Source organism: Perognathus longimembris, chromosome 16, assembly GCF_023159225.1.
Source record: "Perognathus longimembris pacificus isolate PPM17 chromosome 16, ASM2315922v1, whole genome shotgun sequence".
Taxonomy (NCBI): domain Eukaryota; kingdom Metazoa; phylum Chordata; class Mammalia; order Rodentia; family Heteromyidae; genus Perognathus; species Perognathus longimembris.
The window spans coordinates 55,778,952-55,798,804 of record NC_063176.1 but is presented as its reverse complement, the minus strand read 5'-3'; the positions used below and the strand labels follow the sequence as shown (position 1 = coordinate 55,798,804).

Here is a 19,853-nt window from a genome sequence, read left to right as displayed (position 1 = left end):
CTCTCCACCCACCACCCATGGTGTCCATCTGCCCATCCATCTATCCATTTCTTAATCCATCCAATCATCCATCCATCCACCCACCATCCATCCATCCATCCATCTTCAAAGATATCCACGCTGCCATCCACTCATCCAGCCATCCACTCATGGTGTCCATCTGTCCATCCATCCATTCATCCAGCTATTTCCAAGGCAAAAGATACAGCACCACAGAGACCACATCCTGCTGCGGAGCTCACACTGACCGGGCACACTGCAGGGCAGACTCTGGGTGGCGCCACCCACTTCAGTTAGTGCCCTGTTGCTCCCCTGTGTGGTTCTGCCTCGTGAGCCGGTGAGCGACCACGAGAGCTCGGAATCATGGGGCGAGCCATGAGTTAGCCACCATCACAACTGCGGCGTGCCGGCTCTGTTGTAAGGAGTGCAATGAAGACGGTGGGCTGGCAGCACCGAACCGGCCTGCAGGTGGCAGGGTGTGGCGCCCAGATGATGGGCACCGAGTAGAACCATGCCGGAAGCAAGGAGAAGGGGGACTTAGGTCGGCCTTGGCGTTCACGCTGCAGGAAACGGTCCCAAGGCAAGACCTCACCGGGGGCTGAGCCGCACTGCGCGTCCCGTCCGTTGCTGCTCAGAAAGCTTCCAGTTCTGCAGTTGCCTTAAACTCAGCCTGTTCCTGCTGTGTCTGCCCCTCACGGTAGAGGCCAGGAACCGCGGCCCGGGACCCTGGGCGGTGCTTTTCTACGTCGCCGGGCCTCCTGTGAGGGAGGAGGCTGCACAGGTGGCGGTCCAGGAGTCACAGCACACAGAAGAATGTTGCTGGGACTGTGCTGGGAAATTTGCCTGCCTCCCTCCCTCCCTCCCGTCCTCCTTTCCTCCCTCCCCCCTTCCCCCCCAGCACTGGGGCTTGGACTTGGGGCCTGGGCCCTCGCTTGGCTTTTCTCTCCAGGCTAGCAATGCTCTACCCCTTGAGCCGCAGTTCCACTTATGACTTTCTGGTGTTTAATTGGAGCTGAGAGTCTCATAGACGTTCCTGCCCCGGCTGGCTTCGAACTGCAATCCCCAGATCTCAGCTTCCGGAGTAGCTGAGATGGCAGGCGTGAGCCACCGGTGCCGGGCTTTTCTGTGCGCTTTGTGTTTTCAGTATCTCCAAAATTGGGCATTATCGGATTCAAAAATGCCTCGAGAAATTTACCTTGGACATTTGTGAGAAATCCAAATAAAACTGAATGGTCTGATTGAGGATTGAGGTGGAGGAACGAGCGTGCGGTGGGGCAGCTGGAGTAATGGGCTGTGGTTATGTGTATTTGTTTGTGACGCTATTAGCACGTTCGTTGCGCACAGGGGCCTCACTGTGATGGTGGCATCGTGCTTACGATGCGCTTTGATCAGCTTCCCTCCTTCCTTCTCCCGTTTTCTTTCCAATAGCTTTGTGTGTGTGTGTGTGCGCGCGCGCGTGCGCGCACCTTGTCCTCGTGGGGCTTGAACTCAGGGCCTAGGCGCTGACTCTGAGCTCTCTCACTCAAGGCCAGCGCTCTAACACTTTGAACCACAGCGCCACTTGTGGTTTTCTGGTGGTTCATTGGAGATGAGAGTCTCACAGTCTTTCCTGCCCCGGCTGGCTTTGAACCCCCATCCTCAGATCTCAGCCTCTCCTGAGTAGCTAGGGTGACAGGCGTGAGCCACTGGTGCCCGGCTTCTCAATATTTTTGGGTGGGGTTTTATTGTGTTCTTTTCGTACATATATACAGCAATGTACCTTTATAGTATTCGCACCCCATTACTCTCTGCTCCTGCCAGCCCCGGTGCCCCCACCCAGACAGACCCCCACGTGCAGTCTGGCTTACCCTGCCCCCCACACGGCTCTCTAGATCTCTTTACACACTCCTCGGTGGTTACAGGTGTGAACTGAACCGCGTGTCGGTGGGGTGGCACGCTACTTGGGATTTGTCTGAAGGCCGACTCAGCAAAACCAGAAAGCACTTGGAAGGGAGGAAGGAAGCAGCTGCCCCACCACTGGGGCCACAGCTCATTGGGTAGGGCCTTGAACTCGGCCTGGGGTCAGCCTGGCCAGGCTCTTCCTACCCATGACTTCCCGTGTAACTGAGATCTCGGGTGCGTGCGACCTCACCAGGTGTGGCGATTGAGATGGAGTCCTGCTGATGTTTTCCTTGCAGTCTCCCCTTGGTCTGGCCTTGAACCATGGTGCCCCCCCATCCCTACCCCCGGAGCAGCCGGGGTTCCACCCAGCTCTCCCTTACTGTGAAGATTTGGGACCCTCCTGTTGCTCTTCTCCGGTGACGCTGCCCTTTGCTTTGGCTTTCAGAGCGACCGGCTCCTCCTCAAAGGCGGCCGCGTCATCAACGATGACCAGTCCTTCTACGCCGACGTCTACCTGGAAGACGGCCTCATAAAGTGGGTGGACGCCCCGTGTGCGGGGGGTGGGGTGGGAGTGGAGGGGGGCCCCGCTGCGGCGGGGTGGGGGGGGGAGTGGAGAGGGCGTTTCCTGAGGTCCCCGGGTCACGCCGGGCTCTCCCTACCCACCGTGTGCAGCAATACCGGGGACGCTGCAGCAGGTGGGGTTCGGGGCTGTCCCCCGCTCCAGAGTCAGAGACGACGGGCCCCCCGCGGTCCCCAGCTCTGCCCCCCGCCTGCCCGCAGTCCTGGGCGCTGCGCCCGGGGACGGAAGGGCCCTGCGGCCTCGCCGGGGGTGGGGGTCTGTTCCAGCCGGCTGCCGGGTGGTTTCGCAGACAGGAGGTCATTTCCGGAGGCGGGGGGGGGGTGGGGGGGCCCTGGCTCAGGGGGCCCCCGGGGTTGGACTCTCCCGGGAGTGGCCGCCTTCTCCCGGCGACCCCAGATGACCTCTGTCTCTCCCTTGTCGTGGGCTCTAGTGGTCCTGCTGGATTCGAGACCGCCCCTGCCACCCCATGGTACCCTCCAAGGCCCTGCCTCCAAGCGGGGTCACATGGGGGGCCTCCGACGTGAATTTGAGGCGTACCCTGGAGCCCCCGCGTGGAGGGTGGCCCCTCCCCAGCCCCGCACCCCCCCGCCCCCCCACGGCTGAGGCGGGGTGCCGTGGACCTGTGTTTGACCGGGAGGGGGCTGTGGTTTGGACTCGCTGTCCCGTGCTGGGCCCGGGCCTCCCGCCCCTCCGCCATGGCCGCACTGAGTGACCCTCTGCCCAGTCCTCCTCCCTTTGGGGAGACCGCTGAGTCTCGGCTGACCTTGTGGGAGGGAAGCAGCCGCTGTGTGTACGGACTGAGCCTTGGATCCCGAGTCACCGGGGCTTTCTCTCGCGTGAGACGGGCCTCTCCCGCCTTGGGGGTGCTGGAGGGAGAGGGAGAGGTTGATGGGGTGGGAATGGCCCCCACCAGGTATCTTGGCAGGGCACCGGCCGGAGCCGGTGGCCCACTGCAGCTTGGGTCAGACGGGACTTCCCGGCCGTCTCCTCTCCCGGAAGACGCCCCAGATAACCAGGCTGGGTCAAAGGCTGCCCTGGCTCCCGAGCGAGGCCTTCTGCAGCCCCGACCGTGGGCCCTGGCCGCAGGCCCTCCGGGGCAGGCGCTCGTCGGTCCCTCGGGGCTCGGGGGAAGCTGCGGTTGCGTGGTGGACTTCCCGTTCCGCGACTCAGAGCCCAGGCCTTCTCTGTCCGTCTTCAGACAAATCGGAGAGAACCTGATCGTGCCGGGCGGCGTGAAGACCATCGAGGCCAACGGGCGGATGATCATGCCGGGCGGGGTGGACGTCAACACTGCCCTGCAGAAGCCGGCCCGGGGGATGACCGCGGCCGACGACTTCTTCCAGGGGACCAGGGCGGCGCTGGCCGGCGGGACCACCATGATCAGTGAGTGGCCCCGTCACCCCGGGAGCCCCGCGCCCCGCCCGGCCCCCCAGTCTCCGTATCACGCCACAGGGGGTGGGGTGCGGCTGGTGAGCGCACGGTGGTGGGAGAGGCTTATCGGCACTGCTCTCCGCACCCACTGGGTCAATGATCACACCGAGGGGCAATAGCACGCTTCGTGGACCCCTGTGCCTCAGGTGAGATCTCAGCTGGGGGCTAGCCTGGGAAACGTTAGTGAAAGACCCTGTCTGAGAAAAACAAACTCCAAGCCCCGTGGCGGTGGCCCACGCCTGTCATCCTAGCTACTCAGGAGGCTGAGATTGGAGGATCGCGGCTGGAAGCCAGCCCGGGCAGGAAAGTCCCCTGGAGACTCTCATCTCCAACTAACTACTTTAAAAAAGCTGGAAGGGGCGCTGTGGCTCAAGAGGTGGAGAGCTAGACTTGAGCACAAAGAGGCTCAGAGACAGCGCCAGGCCCTGAGTTCCAGCCCCAGGACCGGCAGAGAGAGAGAAAAAAGACAACAACAAAAGCATGAAAAGTAAAAGGCCCGTGAAGTGTGGTGCACACTTGCCTAGCAAGTGTGAGGCGATAACTTCACAAATCTCTGGTACCACCGAAAGATACGTGGTGGTGGTGATGGTGGTGATGATAGAGGTGGTGATGGTGGTGGTAATGGTGATGATGGTGATGGTGATGATGGTGGTGGTGATGATGGTGATGGTGATGGTGGTGGTGATGGTGGTGGTGGTGGAGGTGACGGTGATAGAGGTGATGGTGGTGATGGTGGTGATGATGGTGGTGGTGGTGATGGTGGTGGTGGTGGAGGTGACGGTGATAGAGGTGATGGTGGTGATGGTGGTAATGATGGTGGTGGTGTTGATGGTGATGATGGTGGTGTTGATGGTGGTGGTGGTGGTGGAGGTGACGGTGATAGAGGTGGTGATGGTGATGGTGGTGGTGTTGATGGTGATGATGGTGGTGGTGATGGTAGTGATGGTGATGGTGATGGTGGTGGTGGTGATGGTGGTGGTGGTGGTGTTGATGGTAGTGATGGTGGAGGTGATGGTGGTGGTGATGATGGTGGTGATGGTGATGATGGTGGTGGTGGTGGTGGTGATGGTGGTGGAGGTGATGGTGGTGATGGTGGTGGTGGTGATGGTGGTGGGGATGGTGGTGGTGGTGATGGTGGTGGTGGTGTTGATGGTAGTGATGGTGGAGGTGATGGTGGTGGTGATGGTGGTGATGATGGTGATGGTGGTGGTGGTGGTGGTGGAGGTGATGGTGGTGATGGTGATGGTGGTGGTGGTGATGGTGGTGATGGTGGTGATGGTGATGGTGGTGGTGGTGATGGTGGTGATGGTGGTGATGGTGGTGGTGATGGTGGTGATGGTGGTGGTGATGGTGGTGGTGATGGTGGTGGAGGTGATGGTGGTGATGGTGATGGTGGTGGTGGTGATGGTGGTGATGGTGGTGATGGTGGTGATGGTGATGGTGGTGGTGGTGATGGTGGTGATGGTGGTGATGGTGGTGGTGATGGTGGTGATGGTGGTGGTGATGGTGGTGGTGATGGTGGTGGTGGTGGGGATGGTGGTGATGGTGATGGTAGTGGTGGTGGTGGAGGTGATGTTGGTGATGGTGCAGCCCTGCGCCCCAGCACCACGGAGCGTCTTTGTCACCGCAGTTGACCACGTTGTCCCGGAGCCCGGGTCCAGCCTGCTGGCGTCCTTCGAGAAGTGGCACGAAGCGGCGGACACCAAGTCGTGCTGTGACTACTCCCTGCACGTGGACATCACGAGCTGGAACGAGGGCGTTCGCGAGGAGCTGGAGGTGCTGGTGCAGGACAAAGGTGGGTCGGTGCCCGCGGCGGGCTTCGGGGCCCCCTCCCCTCTCCTCCCGGGAACCCACACGTGCCGCGAGTCGCTGCCTCGGTGGTAGCCGTGGGGCACCCCGGCCCTGGGGTGCCCGTCCCCCTCAGCACCCCTCGCTTCCTCAGCGGCCAGGCCAGGTCCTGGCGCCTCCCCGCCCCCGTCGTGGTCATTGTGCTTGGAGTCGGCTGTCTGGCTGGCTCTTGCCGGCCCCGCCTTGAGTGTTGACAGGGTCACGTGTCCGTGTCTCTGCCTCAGTGTCCTCTGCCTCCGGGGCCCGGGCGCACATCTGCCCGGCGCAGATGCCCCGTGATCTGCGTGGCATTCCCTCTGTGGGCTGAACGGGGATGGGGCCGGAAGGACGGGGCACGTGGCCCCCCCAGGGGCCCACTCCGGAGCTCGGGAGATGCGCCCCACGGGGGCCCTTAGAGTTTAAAACCGCATGGCTGCATTTCTTTATTGTGAGAACATCACCATCCCAATCCACGGAGACCGAGGAGCGGGGGCGTTTCTCCCCGGCTCTGCCTGGGGTGGAGATTGCCCCTTAGTGTGCACGGCTCTCTCCCCGCCCGTCCTTTCGCCGGGCCGGGCCTCGCTGGACGTACCCCAGCTGCTGCGGGGAGCCCCGCCGTCGGGGAGCCCCGCTTTCCACTCCGCACTGCGGGAGTCGCGTTACTCCTCCTCGGGAGCTCCTTAGCGACTCGTCACTTAAAATGCGAGGGCTCGTTTGCTGAGCTGTTGCCTTTTTTGATGGGGACGCTCGGGATCCCTGCTTGTGTTTTATTATAAACTACACGACAGGGAACATCTTCCGATTAAACACGGGTTTGCGTCTCTAATTACTTTCTTAGAGTTGTTTTTGTTAGAATGGGAATTACGGCGTCAGAGGTTTGCGTCGCCTCCGGGGTGGAGATGACTGTGGCCACGTTGATTCCCTGCAAGGTGCTCCCCCAGGCCGGGCGAGTGCCCGCCCGAGGGTCCCCGGCCCCAGCCCGCGCGGGCGCGGTGTCGCCCAGCGTGTCGCGGTGGGTGTCGCGGTGCCGGCCCCGCTCGCTGCCTGGGTGGGCAACGCCACGCCACCGTGCCCTTTGCTGCAGTTCTCCAGTTACCGATCACGCCGACGCGGCGCGTGCTTTTCCCATGTGCGAATTGGTTGCATCCGTTTTCACAGACTCGTTTGGACTTCACCGTGTCCCCCCCCTTCCCCGCCCCCCGTGGTCCGGGCCTTAGGTGGCGTGGCACCGTGCTGTGTGTGTCTACGCCTTTGGGGCACATCTTTTGACACGCGTCTCCTTCAGCTCCGTCTCCTCCTTCAGATCCGGGAATCTTTTAAAGGGTTTTGGAGTTCTGGAAACCCTTTCGCCCAAATGACGGCGTTTATCAACCGTAGGGCCTTCTGCGCTCTCAAGGAGTGACAAGTACGTCCTTGACGTAGTCTCCTGTCCTAACAAGAGGGCGGCTTTACTCTGAGAGGCCCAGCTGTCGTGGCCGCCTTGTCTGCTCGCACCTGCAAACGGAAGGGTGCTTCTGTTCCGTCCTGTTTGTTTTTGGAGGCGCGGGGGCTTGCGCTGGGCCTTGCGCTTGCTGGCTAGGCAGCGGCCTGGCCCCGTGTCAGCGCCGGGAGTCCCGATGGCGCCCTCTTATGGTGGCTGGCGTGGCGCACCCTGATCAGTGGTTTATTGGATGCTGGTGCTGTCTGGATTTTCCAACACGTTTTCCTCTTCTCTGCTTTCTCCTAAAACAGGTGTCAATTCCTTCCAAGTATACATGGCCTATAAGGATCTGTATCAAATGTCCGACAGCCAGGTGAGTCCTCTGTGGTCCGGCCGGGCAGGTCCGGGCCAGGCTGGCCAAGCACAGGGAGGGGACACCGCGGTGTGGAAGGGACAGCCCTGGGCGCGGGTGCTGCTGGCAGTGGCCCGTGGGGCAGGCCTGGCCCCTCCTGGGCCCTCCCTCCTTCCCTCGTGTGGAGAGGAGGGGTCCCTGGCACCGTGGTGTCTCTGGGTCTGCCAGCCTCAGTTATCTGGGTGATGGGATCCGTGGGGTGTTCAGCTGTGAGGCTCCCCGAAGCGTGGGCTTAGTACTTGGCGGCGGCTCCGCCACTCCACTCTGAAGTTGGCTCTGCCCAGGTCCTGCCTGACCCGGGGGGGGGGGGGGAATCCAGGGGCTCCTGGGTGCGGCTTCTCCCAAGGGCTCGCTCACCCTGGCCGCCTGCAGGGCTCAGCTGCCCGCTCACATCGCATCCGCGGTGGTGTCTGCGCTGCCCGCTGGGGGCTCGGCCAGGCGCGGGGGCGGGGGGGGGTCGGCCAGTTGGGGGGGCGATCTCCACAGTGTCTGTGGTGCCCGCTGGGGGCTCGGCCAGGTGGGGGTGGGTGGGTCGACCAGGTGGGGGGGGGTCTCCACAGTGTCTATGCTGCCCTCTGGGGGCTCGGCCAGGCTGGGGGGGCTCGGCCAGGTGAGGGGGGGTCGGCCAGGCAGGGGGTCTCCACAGTGTCTGTGGTGCCCGCTGGGGGCTCGGCCAGGCTGGGGGGGGGCTCAGCCAGGTGAGGGGGGGTCGGCCAGGCAGGGGGGTCCACAGTGTCTGCGGTGCCCGCTGGGGACTGTGCGGGCAGCCTCCCCGCCGGGCTTCTTTCCTTCCTCACCTGCCCTGTGTGTCCCTCCTCAGCTCTACGAGGCCTTCACGTTCCTCAAGGGGCTGGGAGCCGTGATCATGGTCCACGCGGAAAACGGAGACTTGATAGCTCAGGTGAGTGGCGCGGTGCCCCCCCTCCCCCTTTCTCCCCCTCCCCCCTTTCTCCCCTTCCCCCCCTCCGCCTCGGGGCCAGCAGCTTTGCTCAGGGCGGGCGAGAGCCTGGCGGGCGCCCCGTCAGCCCTGAGGCCCGCCTCCGTCTGCTCCCCCCTCTTCCGCACCTCACCTAAGCAGCGAGAAGAAGCCCTGGGCTGGGCAGGTGCCGGGAGATGGGCCCCGTCAGCTCGGCCGCTCTCCCGCCGGAGGAGCAGTGGAGCCGAGGGTTGTGTTCCTTTCCAGCAGGCCCGGCCACCATGCTGCTGTCTGTCCGTCCGTGTCACGGGGACCCTCCTCCCTGACACCCACCCGCTCGCTCGCTTGCTGGCTCCCTGTGGAGAGCTTGCTCGCATACCCCTCAAGGCTCTTTCTTCGGAAAGTCCAGTCCATCGAGGTGGCTGGACAGGCTCCAGAGCCGCCTCCACCCCTTCTTCCTGCCGGGTCCAGGGTCATGCCTGCGGTGTTAGGTCCGCCTCTTCCTGCCGGGTCTAGAGTCATGTCAGGATCTGTCAGATCCCTTTCTCCCTGATCTCCCGGGGAAAATGCTTGAACCCCAAAATCTATGAAAGAGCACTCGGCCTTGCCTTCCGCCGGCAGAAGGCCAAGGCGTACTCTTATGGAAATACGCTAAGTTGAGGAAAGGTTGCTGAAGCCTCCCCTCCCCCCAGTCCCCTCACATGTCAGGAGCGGAGGCGGAAGAAGGCACCAGGGAGACGCTGTGATGATTGAATGGGTCTCAAAGGATTTAATTGGGAGGGGGGTTTATATAGCGGTAATGGCGGGAAAGGGAAGGACTTGGGCCATTGGCTAAGCCGGGCTGCCCATCAGGTGATGTCATGAAACTTCCTTTGTGGGCTGGACAATCCCTATCATGGTGGCACGCACATGTTTGCCCCTCAGGGGCGGGGGGGGGGGGCTTCTTTTCCGGTTGAGGCCGGAAGGTGGGAGGGGCTCCCTCCCACACTGTCCCAGGGCTGGGGGAAGGGCAGCGTCTCGCTCTTGGTGCCCTTCCCCCACCAAGGCCAAAACTGAGTCCCCAACAGAGTCACGCCCGCGGCGTTAGGTCCGCCTCTTCCTGCCTGGTCTAGCCCGCGGTGTTAGGTCCGCCTCTTCCTGCCTGGTCTAGAGTCTGGCCCGCGGTGTTAGGTCCGCCTCTTCCTGCCGGGTCTAGAGTCTCACCTGCGGCGTTAGGTCCGCCTCTTCCTTCCTGGTCTAGCCCGCGGTGTTAGGTCCGCCTCTTCCTGTCTGGTCTAGAGTCTCACCTGTGGTGTTAGGTCCGCCTCTTCCTGCCGGGTCTAGAGTCTCACCCGCGGTGTTAGGTCCGCCTCTTCCTGTCTGGTCTAGAGTCTCGCCCGTGGTGTTAGGTCCGCCTCTTCCTGCCAGGTCTAGAGTCTCGCCCGCGGTGTTAGGTCCGCCTCTTCCTGTCTGGTCTAGCCCATGGTGTTAGGTCCGCCTCTTCCTGCCGGGTCTAGAGTCTCGCCCACGGTGTTAGGTCCACCTCTTCCTGCCGGGTCTAGAGTCTCGCCCGCGGTGTTAGGTCTGCCTCTTCCTGCCGGGTCTAGGCATTAGGTCTGCCTCTTCCTGTCTGGTCTAGCCCGCGGTGTTAGGTCTGCCTCTTCCTGTCTGGTCTAGAGTCTCACCTGTGGTGTTAGGTCCGTCTCTTCCTGCCAGGTCTAGAGTCTCGCCCGCGGTGTTAGGTCCGCCTCTTCCTGTCTGGTCTAGAGTCTCGCCCGCGGTGTTAGGTCCGCCTCTTCCTGTCTGGTCTAGAGTCTCGCCCGTGGTGTTAGGTCCGCCTCTTCCTGCCAGGTCTAGAGTCTCGCCCGCGGTGTTAGGTCCGCCTCTTCCTGTCTGGTCTAGAGTCTCGCCCGCGGTGTTAGGTCCGCCTCTTCCTGTCTGGTCTAGAGTCTCTTCCTGCCGGGTCTAGAGTCTCGCCCGCGGTGTTAGGTCCGCCTCTTCCTGCCGGGTCTAGAGTCTCGCCCGCGGTGTTAGGTCCGCCTCTTCCTGCCGGGTCTAGAGTCTCGCCCGCGGTGTTAGGTCCGCCTCTTCCTGTCTGGTCTAGAGCCTCTTCCTGCCGGGTCTAGAGTCTCGCCCGCGGTGTTAGGTTGGCCCCTGCCCACACCGCGTGGGCGCTCAGGTCCGCATTCACCGCCGGTGGCTGCAGGTGTCGCCTCAGGGCTCGGCGTGCTGCCGCCAAGCGATTCCCGTGGCCAGGCAGCCTCTCTGCCCCCCCCAGAAACGGTTCCCAGCACTTGAACGGTTCTGCGTAGAGACTCCCTGCTCCCGTATCGTCTTCTGTAAACCATGACCGGGAAAGCTTGGTGAACAGCCGTCTCGGGGTGGCGGGAAGTGGCCCCGCGCCCCCGGAACGCACCCGGCTCCCGGCCGCCGGTCTCCCTCCTGGTGGGGCTGAGGAGCTGCGGCTCACGGCGGAGCGGGCGTGTCCCTCCTGCGTGGCAGGGCCGGGGCTCCTAGCGGAGACGAGTTCAAGAACCGTGACACGGACGCAGGAAGGAAGAAGGTGAAATTAGCAGTGGCACAGCTGGCAGCAAGTGGTGCGGGGACAAAGAGCAGAGGAAAGGAAGGCAGGAAATGAAAGCATTCCTGGGGCGAAGACGGCTCGGGACAATGGCTCTGAATCTGGGCCGTGAGCGCTGGGAAACATTTCCATTGTCAAGTAAAGCTGAGTTAATGGTTTTCTGCCTAAAAGGAAAAAAGGCGGATGGACGGCAGGACGGGCGTCCTGGGAGACACAGCCGCGCTTCTCCGGACCGCTGCGCAGGCGTTAACCAGGCTGGCTCGCCACCGCCGGCCCAGACCACACGGCCCTGCCAGCCCTCAGCCCACGGGCCGGCCTCCCTCCGGCCTCCGTCACCCCCATCTCCCGAGCGGGGCTGGGGGCTGGGCTTCGCGGTCGCCGCCGGTAACGTCGGGCCCCCTCGCTCTTTCCTTGTAGGAACAAAAGCGGATTCTAGAGATGGGCATCACCGGTCCGGAGGGCCACGCCCTGAGCAGACCCGAAGAGGTGAGCCCCACGCGCCCTGGTGTCGTCCGTGGGCACCCCGATATACACGGCACCCCGCTATTGCTTAGTTCGCACCCCGATGCCCTCTTCCAGCTGGAACAGCACACCCTGCCCCGGCTTTTTGCTTCCACACCTCTGCTCCCTGCAACCCGGGGGGGGGGGGGGAGGCGGCGGGGTGTGAGTCAGAGGTGTGGAAGGTTCAGGAAGTTCAGGACGAGGCCCGGGCACACTTGAGCATCCAGGCCGGATGAGCCTTGGCGCTGAGGACTTTGGGGTTTGGTGATGGAGAGAGCGCAGACGGGGGGGGGGCGGGGAGGGGGAACAGGTGGCAGGAGGGTGGAGCCCTGCCCAGCCCCAGCCCAGACTGGGCCACCCCAGAACCCCACACTGAAACCCCTCGCATAACGGAGCGGGGGGGGGGGCCCTGGCTGGTGGAGGGTGTGGGGGAGGCAGCCGGCGGCTCCCCGCGGCTCAGACACCCGGAGTGGGGTGTCCGTCCGGCAGGCGCTACCCGTCCTACCAGCCTTCTACCTGTACTCTGCCTTGGCTGTCCCCTGGGGCCAGTGGAATCTTCTAGCAGAATACTTCCCAGCCCTCTAACCGGATTCATTTTGACTTTTTTTTTCCCCCATTTTTTTTTGTCTGGTCCCGGGGCTTGAACTCGGGGCCCTTCGCGTTTGTGCTCGAGGCTGGCGCTCCACAAATGGAGCCACAGCGCTACTGGTGGTTTCAACCCTTCCCAGGCTGGCTTTGCACCAGATCTCAGCCTCCGAGTAGCTGGGGTGACAGGCGTGAGCCTCAGGGGCCTGGCCTTCCTCTTCCAAAAAATGGGAATCGACAGTATGTTCCTCCTTTCTGGTCGATTTCCTTTCGGAGCACATTTACGGAAGGGAAGCTGAAGGGCACTGGTTCAGGGAGACCCGGGGTGTGCTCCTCCCCGTCCCCAGGCCTCCCCCGTGACCCGGCCTCTCCCCTGTCCCCAGCTGGAGGCAGAGGCCGTGTTCCGGGCGATCACCATTGCGGGCCGGATCAACTGTCCTGTGTACATCACCAAGGTCATGAGCAAGAGCGCGGCGGACATCATCACCCTGGCCCGGAAGAAGGGTGGGTGCGCGGGTGCCCCGCCTCTGAGGCTGCTGGGTCAGAGGCTGGGGCGGCGGGAGGCCCGCAGGCCCGTGCTCACGCCCACTCGGAGTGGGGGCGCGCGGGGCACGCGGGAGGGCCGGTGGCGCGGGCGGTCTCCGGTTGGATGCCGGTGTGGGGTGCACGCTGCGCGGCTCTGACCGCTGCTTCCTGGTGGGATCAGAAGAGGCTGCGTGGTCTGTGGACCTCTGTGGATGTGGAGCCCGGGTTGACCCCCGGCTGCAACACATTGGGCAAACAAGAGCCCTGGATGCCCGACCTTGGGCCCATACTGTGGGCATGGGGTCAGGCTCAGCGCTGTCCTGGGGGGGGGGATGGGGTCAGGGTCAGTGCTGTCCCCAGGGGAATGGAGCTGGGTTGGAGTCAGGGTCAGCACTGTCCTGTGGGGATGGAGTTGGGATGGGGTCAGGGTCAGCACTGTCCCTGGGGGGGAGAATGGAGTCAGGGTCAGTGCTGTCCCGGGGGGGGGGGGGGGAATGGAGTCAGGGTCAGTGCTGTCCCCGGGGTGATGGAGTTGGGGATGGACTCAGGCTCAGTGCTGTCCTGGGGGGGGATGGAGTCAGGCTCAGTGCTGTCCTGGGGGGGATGGAGTCAGGCTCAGTGCTGTCCTGGGGGGGATGGAGTCAGGCTCAGTGCTGTCCTGGGGGGGATGGAGTCAGGCTCAGTGCTGTCCTGGGGGGGGATGGAGTCAGGCTCAGTGCTGTCCTGGGGGGGGATGGAGTCAGGCTCAGTGCTGTCCTGGGGGGGAATGGGGTCAGGGTCAGTGCTGTCCCCGGGGGGATGGGGTCAGGGTCAGTGCTGTCCTGGGGGGGATGGGGTCAGGGTCAGTGCTGTCCCGGGGGGGATGGGGTCAGGGTCAGCGCTGTCCCGGGGGGGATGGGGTCAGGGTCAGCGCTGTCCCATGGGGATGGGGTCAGGGTCAGCGCTGTCCGGGGGGGGGATGGGGTCAGGGTCAGCGCTGTCCCATGGGGATGGGGTCAGGGTCAGCGCTGTCCCGGGGGGATGGGGTCAGGGTCAGCGCTGTCCCGGGGGGGATAGGGTCAGGGTCAGCGCTGTCCCGGGGGGATGGGGTCGGGGTCAGGGTCAGTGCTGTCCCCGGGGGGATGGGGTCAGGGTCAGCACCCCACAGTAAAGCGGCAGACACCAGAGTGAAGTCTTGCCTGCGTCTGACAAAGCGTGGGTGCTCTCTGCTCCCCCCTCCCCCGCCCCGCAGGACCCCTGGTCTTCGGGGAGCCCATAGCTGCCAGCCTGGGGACGGACGGCACCCACTACTGGAGCAAGAACTGGGCCAAGGCGGCCGCCTTCATCACCTCCCCGCCCCTGAGCCCGGACCCCACCACGCCCGACCACCTGACCTCCCTGCTGGCCTGGTGAGCCCCGGGGGGTCACGGCGGGGGGGGGGGATGGGGTGGGGGAGGGGCCGTGAGGCCGAGGGCTGGGTCGGCTCCTGGCAGGCCCCGGGTAGGCTGGCCAGCGTGCACGATCGGGGTGAAATGCCGGCCACCCCGGCCCCGTCCTTTTGGGGCTCCTTGGGGTGCCTGCGCCCCGCCCCTCGCGTGGTCTGAGGGAGGCAGAGCAGGCCTGGAGCCCGGGCCTGGGGCTCCGTCCGGGGGGCCGGCGGCCGGCCCTGAGCCGCGCGCTCCCCTCCGTCCCCGTCAGCGGAGACCTGCAGGTCACGGGCAGCGGGCACGGCCCCTACAGCACCGCCCAGAAGGCCGTGGGCAAGGACAACTTCACCCTCATCCCCGAGGGCGTCAACGGCGTGGAGGAGCGCATGACCGTCGTCTGGGACAAGGCGGTGGTGAGTCGGCCCTGCCTCTCCTTTCTAGAACATTCTGGAAACATCCCGCCGGGCCCGGCGTGCGAGTGGATGTTTGCACCGGCCTCGGCGTGTCGGGCTTTTCGTTCTCCGTGAGCGTGCGTGAACTCTCGCTGCGTGCGTGCGTGTGTGCGTGTGTGCAAGCATGCTCGCGGCTGGGGTGTGGGGTGGATGGAGAGAACTCAAAGCCCTTGTGACCACGGGCCTCAAGCCGGAGCGGCTTTCTTGGGGGAGGGGGCCCTTGAACTCGGGACCCGGGCGCCGCCCCCTAAGCTTGTTTTGCTCACGGCTGGCACCGTACCGTTTGAACCACGGTGCCGCTTCTGGTTTCCTGAAGGGTCTCACAGACGTCCCCGTCCAGGCTGGCTTTGAACCGTGCTCCTCAGCTCTCGTCCTCCCGAGCAGCCGGGGTGACGGGCAGAGCCGCCAGCGCCCGGCTCAAGCCCGAGGCTCCCGCTTCCTGTGAAGCTTGGCCCGGCGCACCTCGGTGTCGGGGTGGCGCGGGTGCCCCCCACGCCAGCCACCTGCAGTTCCTTTACGCCCTGTGGGGCCGCCAGCCCCGGTGCAGCCCGGAGAGGAGGGAATGCGCCCCCCCCCCGCCCCCCCCGCGCCCCCACTCTGTCCGGTGCTCCCTCACACTCCGGCTCTGCTCCCAGGCCACAGGCAAAATGGATGAGAACCAGTTTGTGGCGGTCACGAGCACCAACGCAGCCAAGATCTTCAACCTGTACCCAAGGAAAGGGCGGATCGCGGTGGGCTCGGACGCCGACGTGGTCATCTGGGACCCGGACAGGGTGAAGACCATAACGGCCAAGAGCCACAAGTCGGTGAGTCCGGCCACCCCGTGATCACGCCGCCGCCTCTTCCCGCCGGCTCGGCCCCTCCACGCGCCCCCTCCCGCCTCTCCTTCCCGGACCGCACCAGCGGCTTCCGCACCGTCTCTGCGATCGTGTCGGAAGTGCGTGGCTGGGCAGGGCCTCGTGATCTGTGCGCAGCCGCGACCTAGCGCCAGGCAGGCCGTCTGCGGCTCCCCGCCCGCCCGCCCGCCATGGGAGAGATCTGCAGGGATCTGGGGGGGCCCACCCAGCCGCCCCTGTGGTGCAAAGAGCAACCCCCCCCCCATCCCTCTCTAGATCCTGCCCGACGCCGCTCGTGACCCCACGGAGCCCGGCTCTAACGGTCACGCTGCGTGGGGTTCACGGGGAGTCCGTCTGTATTTTTATTTATTGTGTGTGTGTGTGTGTGCACGCACATGCGCAAGCGCCCATACTGGGGCTCGAACTTGGGGCCCGCGCGCTGAGCCTCCGCTGCGTCGTCGCGTTGGAGCCACAGCTCCGTGTCTGGCTTTCTGGAGTCCCGATGCGTCTGACCGGGCTGGGTTTGTCTGCGTGGTGACCCTCAGCTCTCAGCCTCCCGGGGAGCTGGCATTACAGGGAGCCTCGTTTCTATGAGACTGGGTGACCGGTGGCCCCCTACCGTGCTAGGCAACCGGGCGCCGGGCGCGGCTCTGAGCCGGCACCCCCCCCCCCCCCCCCCCGGCGCTGCCCCCTGCTGGGGAGCGTGGCCGCGGCGCGGCCAGGAGGGCCAAGTGCTCTGAGGGGAAGGCCATGACCTCCGACCCGGGCCTTTGACCTCAGAACGCCGTGCCCCCGCCCCCCCGCGGGAACGTCCCAGCCCACGCGCTGTGGCGGCGGCCGAGGCCCTGAGCCGTCCGGCGAGCCGGGCTCGTTGGCGGGTTCCCGCACTCCGTGCCGCCCCGCGCAGTCTAGATAAACAGGCGTCACGGGAGACGGCGAGCGGGAAAGGCTGCACGCCCCGCAGGGCAGCAGCGGCTCGCACCCGTGACCCCGGCTACCCAGGAGGCCGAGCTATCCAAATGTCGGAGACCCCGAACTCCAGTGCACCAGAGAAAAGCCAGCACGGGAGGTGGGGCTCCGGGGGTGAAGCACCAGCCTTGTGCGCAAGAGCCACGGGAGAGCCCAGGTCCCCGAGTTCAAGCCCCGGTACTGGTCCCCCCCCCCCCAAACAAAAACAACAGTCCCCTGTGCGTCAGGGGGTTGATCGCTCAGCATCGCGTGAGTTGGTGGTTGTGTGGCTCACACGAGCTCGCCGCGCGGGCTGTGCGATCACGGCGCCGCCTTCCCGGCCCGCAGGCGGCGGAGTACAACATCTTCGAGGGCATGGAGTGCCACGGCTCCCCGCTGGTGGTCATCAGCCAGGGCAAGATCGTGTACGAGGACGGCAACCTCAGCGTCAGCAAGGGCGCCGGCCGCTTCGTGCCGCGCAAGCCCTTCCCCGAGTTCCTCTACCAGCGCGTCAAGATCAGGAACAAGGTGAGGGGCCGCCCCGCCCGGGCTCCCGGGGGCTGCCCACCCGCCGGGAGGCCCGCTGCGTGGGGGCGGAGGGCCTGGGGCGGGCCGTCCGTCCGTCCGCGAGCCCCTCGGGGTGCCGGCAGAGCCCCTCGCCCCTTGCGTGTGTGTGTGTGTGTGTGTGTGTGTGTGTGTGTGTGTCCATCCACAGTCTTCCGCTTCCTCACTGTGACCACCGCTGATTTAGATGTGTCCAGGCCCCTCCCCCACGGGCGTGGCCCCCCGACCCGGAGGGCAGCACCAGCTCAGACCCCGAGGGGAGGAGAAGCCGCCTCCTCGCCCGGGGCTCCTTCTGCGGGTGCGGCCCCGGCCTGGTGGCAGGAGAGGCCCACGCCCCCCCTCCTCTCCCCACGCCCTCCCTGCCGCCCCCGGCGGTCCACGCGGGGGACTCCTGGCCGTGTCCCGAGCCCGCCGTCTGCAGGCCCCTTCAGCACCGCTCCCTGTCCCGTCGAATCCCCAACTTCCCGCGGCCCCAGAACCTGGGCGTCCTGTGGCCTCTGTGAGCACCCGGGAGAGGACCGGACGTGGGGTCTCCCCACTCTCCCTAGCACGATCGCTTCTGGGAGATGCACGTGGGTCCTGCAGGAAGCTCTGTGTGTGCGTGCACGCGCGGTGCGTGCACACTTGCGTATCAAGGTATGCATTACCGGTGTGTGCGAGCGGGTGTGCGCAGCGTGAGGTCTCGAGTGTGGACTGCACGCTTCCCCGCGTGCCGGAGACCCCCTCACGAGCGCGGCTTTGCCGGGAAGGCACACCCACGCGCACACACACACGCACGCGCACAGCGCTCACCGCCCCGTCCCCCGTCTAGGTGTCCGGATTGCAAGGGGTTCCCAGGGGCATGTACGACGGTCCTGTGTACGAGGTGCCGGCGACGCCCAAGTACGCCACGCCCGCCCCTTCCGCCAAGTCCTCGCCTTCCAAACACCAGCCCCCGCCCATCAGGAACCTCCACCAGTCCAACTTCAGCTTGTCAGGTAGGCGGAGGAGCCGGGTGTGTGTGTGTGTGTGTGTGTGTGTGTGTGTGTGTGTGTGTGTGTGTCAGGGGACACCTTTGCCTGTTGGGTCCCTGAAGCCAAGTGCGGCGTGTTGGGCGGGGGCCGCTCCCGTCAGTGGGCACAAGCCCTTCCGGGGCGCCGCGGAGGTCCCGGTGGCCGGAGCACTATTGTCGACGTAGCTCCCCCCACCTGGGTGCCGTGGGGTTATTATTATCATCCGGGGAGCCGAAGCCCAGGACCCACGAAGCTCAGGGTCAGAGACCCCGAAACCCCGGGCTCGCCCAGCAAGGCTCCGGGGTCTCGTGCCCGCAGTGCTCTCAGATGGCCACATGAGGGCAGGCGTGCGCCTCGAACCTGGAGCTCACCCGCCAAGAGCCACCCACCTATTGGCTTCCTTAGGACTCAGACAGCCAAGCACAGGCCAACCCTGGAGCCGGCACAGACGTTCTTGAGGGACAGGTGTTCTTGAGGGACAGATGGCGAAGGTGCCGGCCTTGTGAGCCACGGGGCCAAGTCCGGGCTGTTGCATCTTCCAAATGCCATCCTTTGAAACAACAAACAAACGTGAAAATTGCCCTGAGCTCGTACACGACATGAACTCGGCCAGCGTGGGCCCGTGGTGGCCACCGAGCGTCAGTTCCCCAGTTCCTGTCAGGAGAGGTGACGTCCAGAGTGGAGGGCGCAGAGGGAGAGAGGCGGTGTGTTTTATTAGCTTGAACTGTGGGTTCTCAGCCAGCAGAACAGGCTTTTGGGCTCCGCGCTGGGAAGAGCCTTGGGGTGGCTGGGGGGGGCCGTCCAGCCCCTCAGGACCTCGCAGTTGAGACTCAGGTTAGGGCGTTAATTACGACGGAAGAGCTGGCGAGGCACTGGTGGTTCACGCCTGCAATCCTAACTACTTGAGAGTCTGGGAGAGATCAAAGTTCAAAGCCAGCCAGGCCGGGAGAGTCTGTGAGACCTTTTCTCGTCTCCAGTTGACCGGCCCCCAAAGCCGGAAGCGGCGCTGTGGCTCGAGGGGCAGAGCGCTAGCTTTGAGCAGCAGCAGCTCAGGGACAGCGCCCGGGCACTCACACCTGCAAAAGGACGTCACGTCGTACTCAACACGGCGGGGGGGGGGGGGGACCCCGGGGGCTGAGGGGCACAGAGGCGAGCCGCGGGCCCTGGGGGGCGAGCAGGGCTTCCGGGTGGAGCCGGACTCCGTGGTGGGGGCGTCGGAGGACGGTCCCCGGGCCACACCCACCGGGGACGGGCGCGCTGCCCTCTCTTCCTCCAGGTGCTCAGATCGACGACAACAACCCCAGGCGTACCGGCCATCGCATCGTGGCGCCCCCCGGTGGCCGCTCCAACATCACCAGCCTCGGTTGACCCCGGGGCGGGGTGGACGGATGCACAGAAGCGCGAAGGGTTCCGGGGATGCCGCCCGTCCCCCCTTCCCGCCCGTGTTCTCGAAAGCCACAGTTTTAGTTGGTCCCGGTGGGGGAGGGGGGTTGGATGATGCCCCCTCCGTTTCTGTTTAGGAAGAAGTGGTACTAGTGTGGTGTGTTTGCTTGGAAATTCTTTGCCCGTCGTGTGTGTGCTCACGCCGACTTCACCTCAGAGCATGGCGTCTCCGCGTCCCCCACCTCCTCGCGGGCCGTGGGGTTCGCGCCGTCCCGCCCAGTCCCGTCCCCCCCCCCCCCGCCCTCCAGTGGCCCCGTGATTCTCTGAGCGGTGGTTCCTTGGACCCGTAGGTGTTATAGAGTACGAGATGCATGCCCCTAAGTTACGTGTGTGAGTCCGCGCGCGTCCGAGGACTCTGCCCACGACTGAAGAGACGCAGAGCCACGACCCGCGGCCCCCCGGGGCCCGTCCCCACGCTCAGCCGTCACGAGGAAGAGGCCCCGGCCGCGCCCCCCCCCCCCCCCCCCCCGGCTGCTAGCTCTGAGTACCCAGCAGGCCCGGAGGCCCTGGGCGCGGCGCAGAGAGCCGCCAGCCGCGTCCCGTGCCGGACACCCAGGCCCCGCGGCACTAGAAG

The 19,853-nt window shown here is 65.0% G+C and overlaps 1 protein-coding gene across 1 annotated transcript in view; it reads left to right on the top strand.

Annotated features, from left to right (window-relative positions):
- Positions 1–19,204, top strand: part of Crmp1 (collapsin response mediator protein 1) — a 33,195-nt gene extending 13,991 nt beyond the window's left edge. The window contains exons 3-15 of the mRNA XM_048364345.1: positions 2,327–2,415; positions 3,660–3,844; positions 5,523–5,687; positions 7,451–7,512; positions 8,372–8,452; positions 11,445–11,513; positions 12,497–12,617; positions 13,870–14,026; positions 14,316–14,457; positions 15,132–15,302; positions 16,629–16,808; positions 17,656–17,821; positions 19,113–19,204. Of these exons, the coding sequence (XP_048220302.1) occupies positions 2,327–2,415; positions 3,660–3,844; positions 5,523–5,687; positions 7,451–7,512; positions 8,372–8,452; positions 11,445–11,513; positions 12,497–12,617; positions 13,870–14,026; positions 14,316–14,457; positions 15,132–15,302; positions 16,629–16,808; positions 17,656–17,821; positions 19,113–19,204 (1,680 nt within the window). The remainder of the gene's footprint in view (positions 1–2,326; positions 2,416–3,659; positions 3,845–5,522; positions 5,688–7,450; positions 7,513–8,371; positions 8,453–11,444; positions 11,514–12,496; positions 12,618–13,869; positions 14,027–14,315; positions 14,458–15,131; positions 15,303–16,628; positions 16,809–17,655; positions 17,822–19,112) is intronic.
- Positions 19,205–19,853: the final 649 nt, after the last annotated feature.